The following is a 7,921-nucleotide window of genomic DNA, read 5'->3' on the forward strand; positions in this document are numbered from 1 at the left end:
GATTCATTTTAATAATACATACATGTTATTTTAATTTTATTTAAAAATATATTTAAAATCATTAAAAATATTCATATTTTAATTTTATTTAAAAATATATTTAAAATCATTAAAAATATTCATATGTCAAACTTTAATGTATTTGAAAACAACCAAACAATAAATTCACTTACATAAACCATATAAAATTATGTGACTACTTGATATGGAAACTATTTAATAAGTTTAAAATTTTTTAAAAATTAACTTCTTGTAAATTGTTTTTATGTGGTCAAATTTATTGTAATGCACAAGGAACTTTTATGTGCCAATCTTCTATTTAATGATTAGATGTAATAGGTGGTTACACATTTGGAGATCAACTATTTGAATATTTAAAACATTTAGACTAATCAAGTTATTGAGATTTAAAATTTGATATTTATTATATTTAAATAATTAGTTAGTTGTTAATGTTGATTCAATTACTAATATAATTATATTAGCAAGTTAAAACATTTTATTAAACTAATTTTAATAGCATTGTTTAAATGCATTTAATAACTTTCATATATTAATATTTTTTATATAACTTATCATATAAGTTTATTCACTTATAAATTTTATTCACTTTTGTAAAATTAAATATAAAAGTATGTATTCCCATTATATATTTAATAATTATTCACTTAGATATTTCATTTTATATATTAAATTTTAAATTATATTATATAATTCATAAATAACTACATTTAATCATATATTATAAATTAAATTACTGTTTCTATATATTTTATAGTAAAATTTACTTTATGCACTTTTAATTTATAAACTTATAATTCAAAAGTGCATAAAGTTTATTATAATATAACTTTATATACTTTATATTATAATTCAAAAGTAATATTAAAAAAATACTTGGGTGTTTGCTAATATATAACTAATCAGATATTAAATATATATATTTATATTATAATTCAAAAGTTATATTAAAAAATACTTCGGTGTATGCTTTTATATATATAATTAAAATATATTAAAAAATAACGAAACATTATATAAATAAAATATATTAAATTTAAAATATTTAAAAAATTAAATAAATATAATATAAATAAAATATATTAAAATTTTAAAAACTATTAAACTTAAAATTTATTAAATAAAATATAATAAATATTAAAAAAATATTATATAAATAAAATATAACTAAATATATTGATGTTTACACAATTGAGTCATATTATTATAAATTACAAATTACATTCACCATATTCTTTATCAGATTTTTATGGTAATTTCTTAGTTTTTACATAATAGAAAATAACTATTTTTTTCTTATATTTTAGAGTTGATTGAATGCATAAGTGATGTTTATATTAAGAAACAAATATTTTAATATATTTAAATTAAAATGCACAATCATATAAATTTGATCTAAAGAATAATGAAATATTATTCAAATTGATATCAATTATTTTCTAAATTATTTCTACCTATAAAACTTAAATAAATTAATAATAATATATATCTAAAAATATTACTTATATTAATTACATTATTTTTTTACTCAAAATTAAAATCTATATATAAATATTTAAAATTTAATAGAAATTGATATAAATTAAAAAAGAATTAAATTTATTAAAAAATAAATTCAAAATGTTACGCCACATTGATATAATATTTTATATCAATATGACCAACTTAATATTATGTTAAATCATTATGTTTTTTCCGGCACTGTTTTCCCTTGGCATCGTTTACCCCGAGCCCTGCGGACGATGACAGGCGAGCAGACACGAACGCGGGGGGAGGACCGAGGAAGCACGGCTATCCAGGCGGTGCAAATTTTCCCCTGGATAGCCAGTGCCCGGCCCCTTTCCCTTTATATGGTTCTGTGCTCCTTCCCGAAAATATGCATCAGTGACAACATCCCTTGTAACAATTTACACAACTGTACATATCATTGTTCATAATGTTTATGTACGAAGAGATATAGAGAGAGTCGGAGAAAATCCAATCATTACAGGAATCCAGACAAGAAAATGATTAAGGCATTTCGACGGGGATTTCTTCCCTCGCAAGTTCCTTATCGCAACCTTAATGGCAATGACAATTCTGGAGTCATCGTGTATTTTAAATTTCGCTCCTTTATTTCCATTGGCGTTGAAGAAAGAATGGAGTCGTGTATTGAATTGAAGTCAGTGAAGCAATTCCACGCTCACATACTCGTCTCTGGACTTCATAAAAATACCCAGTTGGCTACCAAACTTGTAATTATGTATACGAAGCTAAGGGGTTTAGCCGATGCACGCCTGATTTTTGATCAAATGTATGATCCACCCCTTTTCTTGTGGAATATATTAATCAAAGAGAACTCGAGCAAGGAAGCCCTTGCACTCTACAACCGAATGCGGCAGGCAGGTGTACAGCCGGACCATTTTACATTTCCGCTTGTGCTGAAGGCATGTGGGAAGCTGTCAGATCTGCAAACGGGTAAGGCCATCCATTACCACATAGTGAGAAGTGGTTTAGAATCTCACGTTTTTGTAGGTAATGCTCTCATAGATATGTACGCTAAATGTGGATGTGTTGACGATGCACGACAAGTGTTTGATAAAATGTCTGATAGATACAGGGACGTTGTTTCCTGGACTGCAATGATTTCTGGTTATGCCCGGACTGAGCACGCTGAAGAAGCCCTCATACTTTTCCATCAAATGCAACTTCAAAATGTTATGCCCGACTCTGTTACCATGGCCTGTGTTATATCAGCTTGTGGAAATTTGGGTGATCTAGAGCAAGGCAAGTTGATTCACAGTCAGATAAATATGAACCAATTAGATTCTGACATTGTCATAACGACGGCATTGGTAGATATGTATGCCAAATGCGGTGATGTAGATATTGCAAACCAGCTGTTTGAGAAAATGTCAAGAAAGGATGTGGTGACATGGAATGCAATGCTTGCTGGGTATGCTAAAAATGGACAAGCTAATGAAGCTATAATGCTCTTTAATCGAATGCAACTGTCAAATGCAATGCCCAATTTAATATCAACGGTGAATCTGCTCTCTGCCTGTGCCCATCTAGGAGCTGTCGAACAAGGCATGGGTGTTCACACTTGCATCATTAAAAGGGGGTTTGAATCAAGTCTTGTTGTAGGAACTGCTCTCATTGACATGTATGCTAAATGCCGGAGTATTGATATAGCAAGGCTGCTTTTTGAAAAAATGTCTGGTAGAAATGTAGTTTCATGGAGTGCAATGATTGCAGGATATGTTCAGAACGGGCTTGCTAGTGATGCCTTGGTACTTTTTGAGCAAATGCAACTAGAGCATATGAAACCCAACTCAGTTACCATGGTAAGTGTTCTCTCAGCCTGTGCCCATTTAGCAGCTCTGGAAGAAGGCAAGCGCATACATCATTACATAGTAAGGAATGGACTTGAATTGGATACTTCTGTCAAAAATTGTTTAGTTGATATGTATGCAAAGTGTGGCAGTATAGACATTGCACGAAATCTTTTTGATAAAATGTCTAAAAGAGATGTGATCTCATGGAATGCAATGATTGCAGGGTATGGAATGCATGGGCATGGTGAGGATGCTCTTGCACTTTTTAATCAAATGCTAGAAGCAAGAATAAAGCCAAACCACATTACCTTTGTTTCAGTTTTATCTGCATGTAGTCATGCAGGTCTGGTTGACTTGGGACGCAAATATTTTAGTTCTATGAGTAGAGAATATCACATTTCCCCAAGCATGAAGCACTATGTGTGCATGGTAGATCTTTTTGGCCGTGCTGGAAATCTGGAGGAAGCAGGAAACGTGATAAAAAGCATGCCTCTAGAGCCTGACATTGGTGTGTGGGGGGCAATGTTAGGTGCCTGTAGAATTCACTCCAATATCCAGTTAGGAGAATATGCGGCCAAAAAACTCTTTAATTTAGAGCCTGAAGATGCTGGATATTATGTGTTAATTTCAAACATTTATGCTGCGGCAGGGAAATGGGATGATGTAGCCAAGGTGAGAGAATTGATGAAATTTAAGATGCTGAAAAAGACACCAGGATGCAGCTGGATTGAGGCAAATAATAAGATTCACACATTTCTTTCTGGAGACAAATCGCATCCTCAATCTGAGAAAATTTATGCAATGTTAGTGACATTGATTGAGAAGATTGAGAAAGCTGGGTATGTGCCTGACACAAATTTCGTGTTGCATGATGTGGAGGAGAAAGTGAAGAAGCGTATGCTTTACAGCCATAGCGAGAAGCTTGCTATTGCTTTCGGGCTCATTAATATAAATTCTGTGATGCCCATTCGTATTACCAAAAACCTTCGTGTATGTGGAGATTGCCACAACGCATCTAAGTTCATATCTAAAATAGTCCAGCGAGAAATTATTGTGAGGGATGCTAATCGGTTTCATCATTTCAAGAATGGATTTTGTTCATGTGGAGATTTTTGGTGATGTTAGTGTTAAGCAGATATAAGTCTCATTGACAGCCAACATTTGCATACTACTTACTGATGGCTGACAATCCGAGTATCAGCATTACATTGCATGTCAGGTTACTCGCACAGTAAGTAGAATAGGTCCAAAGAAATAAAGAAATGGCATTCAATAAAGATCAACGATGAACAAATTATGTACAGAATTGTAGGATGGGAGCTCAAAATTACTTAATATAGAAAAAGTGGGGTGCAAATGTTACGTTAAATTGATGGATTAGGAACATGTATTTATAGGCATCTTCCTGGTCATTAAATCAAGTGCTAAACAAGAACAATTAAGGAGCACATCTCATTAAGTTCCACTCTCAGTCTCAGTTGCATTAAAATTATATTCTTGCTTGGCATGTTTCCCAGACACTGAGACAAGTCAAAGAGTCCTTATCTCCATCTAGCGAGGCCTACCGTGCTTTTCAGCACAATGCCATCTTAGGGACAGGTGCAGAAAACCCAAGAGAACACACTGTAGGAGGTGGGTTGCATCAATAACAGACCAGGCAACACAGTCAAACCAGGCCACACAGCACGGTTCTGTGTTCAGCAGCACAAACCTCGGAGCAACTTAGTCATATCTGCTTGATTTCTGTTCAGTGACCAGATTTCAGATTCCAACCCTCTATCGTATAACATTTGTTAGTCAACAAAAAGGTTAAAACCGACACCACACCTAAAGCACATTACTCCCTCCCTATGGTTCAGTATTGGGGTTTATTTTCTCTGTATGATTTGATTTATTAGCATTCTATCTAGATTATCAGCATGAGGAACAGCACAAGGAAACATCCGAGAATGCAATTATGTTACCATGTTGTAAAAGTTAGGCTGAGAGATAGAGAGAGTCGGAGGAAAGTCCGAGAATTACAGGAGACACAACAAGAAAACGCCAAAGAAATTTCGTGCGGGTTTTGTTTTGCTGCCGGTGCCTCATTGCAACCTTAACGTTTATGAAAATTGTGCAGTTTACGTGTATTTTGAAGTTCACTCTATAGTCCATTTCCATCAGTGTAGAAGAAAGAATTAAATTGTGCACTCAACCGAGGTCAGTGAAGCAACTCCAGACTCGACAAAAATATCGACTTGGCTACCAGACTTGTAAATATATATTGCCAAGGAAGGAGCTTAGCTGATGGACGCCTGATTTTTTATCAGAAATGTGAACCACTCCTTTTCTTGTCCGATATATTAATTGAAAGATACGCGAGAAAGGAACCCCTTGTACTCTACGGCCGAATGCGGCAGGGAGGTATACAGTCAGACAATTTTACTTTTCCATTTGTAGTGAAGGCATGTGGAAACTAATCAGATCTTAAATAGCTAATGTCATGTCTTACCACATAGTGAGAACTGATTTAGAATCCCACGTTTTTGTAGGGAATACCCTCATAGAGATGTGTGCTAAATGTGGGTATGTCGAGGAGGCACGACAAGTGTTGGATAAAATGTCTGACAGAGATGTTGCTTCCTGTACTGGAATTGCTACTGGTTATGCCCGGACTGATCGTGCTAAAGAGTCCTTCATAGTGTTTTATTAAATGCAACAACTCTATTACAGTGGGATGTGTTCCAAACTTCCATCAGATTTTTTTCTTTTAGGTGCTCTAGAGAAAGGCAAGTTGATTCACGATCAGATAAATAAGAATATATTGAATTCTAAGATTTTTATAAGGAGTCGCCAAAAAGTGGTGATGTAGATATTGCAATCCAGTTTTTGAGAAAATGTCAAGAAAGGATGTGATGGCATGAAATGCAATGCTTGCTGGACATACTAAAAATGGACAAGTCAATGAAGCTGTATTTCTCTTTACTCAAATGCAACTGTCAGATTCAATAACCATTGTAATATGGCATTTACTAAAAGAACTCAAATCTCCAGACTTTTAAGATGCAGATTCAATCTAGGGAGCGTAGAGTGCATTCCAGAGAGTTTGGGTTTCATGTACACCGTTCCGTATGAAATCTCCGACAAGAAATTTGAACCTCTGTATTTAATATCAGTGATGAATCTGCTCTCTGCCTGGGCCCATTTAGAAGCTGTCGAACAAGGCACAGGTGTCCACGCTCATATCATAACAGGGGGTTTGAATCAAGTCTTGCTGTGGCAGCTGCTCTCATTGACGTGTATGCCAAATCCTAGAGGACAGGGATATCACGGCTGCTGTTTGAAACAGTCTTATAGAAATGTGGTGTCCTGGGGTACAATGATAGCAGGTCATGTTCAGAATGGATAATTGTGTCGAAAATTCCCTAGTGGCAGTGAAAACATTGCACAAAATATTTTTGATTATGTATAAATCCAGCTCGGTTACCATGGTAAGTATTCTCTCAGCATGTGCCCATTTAGCACCGCTGGAAGACGGCAAATGTATACATTATTGCATAATCAGGAATGGACTTGAATTGGGTAATTGTGTCAAAAGTTCCCTGGTGGCAGTATTGACATTGCACAAAATATTTTTGATAATGTATCTAAACAAGATGTGATCTCATGGAATGCAATGATTGCAGGGTATGGAATGCATGGGCATGGTGAGGACGCTCTTGGACTTCATCAAATGCTAAAAGCAAGAATAAAGCCAAACCACATTACCTTAGTTTCAGTCTTATATGCATGTAGTAATGCAGTTTTGGTTCATTTGGGACATAATTATTTTAATAGTGAGTAAAGAATATAACATTTCCCCAAGCATGAACAACTATGTATGCATGGTAGATCATTTTGGCCATACTGGAAGTATTTCTGAATCAAGAAACCTGATAAAAACATGCCATTAGAGCCTGATATTGTTGTATGGAGGATGATGCTCGGTGCCTGTAGAATTCACATAAACATCCAGCCAGGAGAATGTGGCACGAGAACACTACAATTTAGAGCCTGAAGATGCTGAATATTACATATTGATGTCAAAACTTTAATGCAGCGACAACGCATATTATCTCTAAACTGAGTGAGAAATTATGGTGAGCCATGCTAATCAGTTCCATTATTTAAAGAAAGGATTTTGTTCTTGTGGGGATTTTTGGTGATTATTTCAAGAAGTATGCATACTATTTGCAAGGAGTTGACAATCCGAGTGGTATAGCTCCAAAGAAAGAAAGATGCCTGAAATGAAGAAATTACATATAGAATTGTGGGGTTACTATATGCATACTATTTGCAAGGAGTTGACAATCCGAGTGGTATAGCTCCAAAGAAAGAAAGATGCCTGAAATGAAGAAATTACATATAGAATTGTAGTGTAGTAACCCCAAATTACTTTATATCAACAAAAAATGAGAGCCAGTGCTACCTAGTGAAAAACCTCCGACATAAATATGAATTTACACAGGTGATAATGTCCAATTTATTATTTAATTCTGTTGGCAGGAAGAACACGTGGCTGAGCTGGCGCAATCAAGTATTCTGCAAGCAATCATAGATGTCTT

At 34.4% G+C, this 7,921-nt stretch overlaps 1 protein-coding gene across 1 annotated transcript; it reads left to right on the forward strand.

Moving 5' to 3' along the window:
• The first annotated feature begins 1,773 nt into the window (after positions 1-1,773).
• LOC131075694 (pentatricopeptide repeat-containing protein At1g11290, chloroplastic) lies at positions 1,774-7,584 on the forward strand. The gene is made up of 2 exons (XM_058012569.2): positions 1,774-5,741; positions 5,870-7,584. Exon 1 carries the CDS (start codon positions 2,028-2,030, stop codon positions 4,455-4,457), a length of 2,430 nt encoding a protein of 809 aa, XP_057868552.1. The 5' UTR covers positions 1,774-2,027; the 3' UTR covers positions 4,458-5,741; positions 5,870-7,584.
• Positions 7,585-7,921: the final 337 nt, after the last annotated feature.

Source organism: Cryptomeria japonica, chromosome 10 (assembly GCF_030272615.1).
Source record: "Cryptomeria japonica chromosome 10, Sugi_1.0, whole genome shotgun sequence".
Lineage (NCBI taxonomy): Eukaryota > Viridiplantae > Streptophyta > Pinopsida > Cupressales > Cupressaceae > Cryptomeria > Cryptomeria japonica.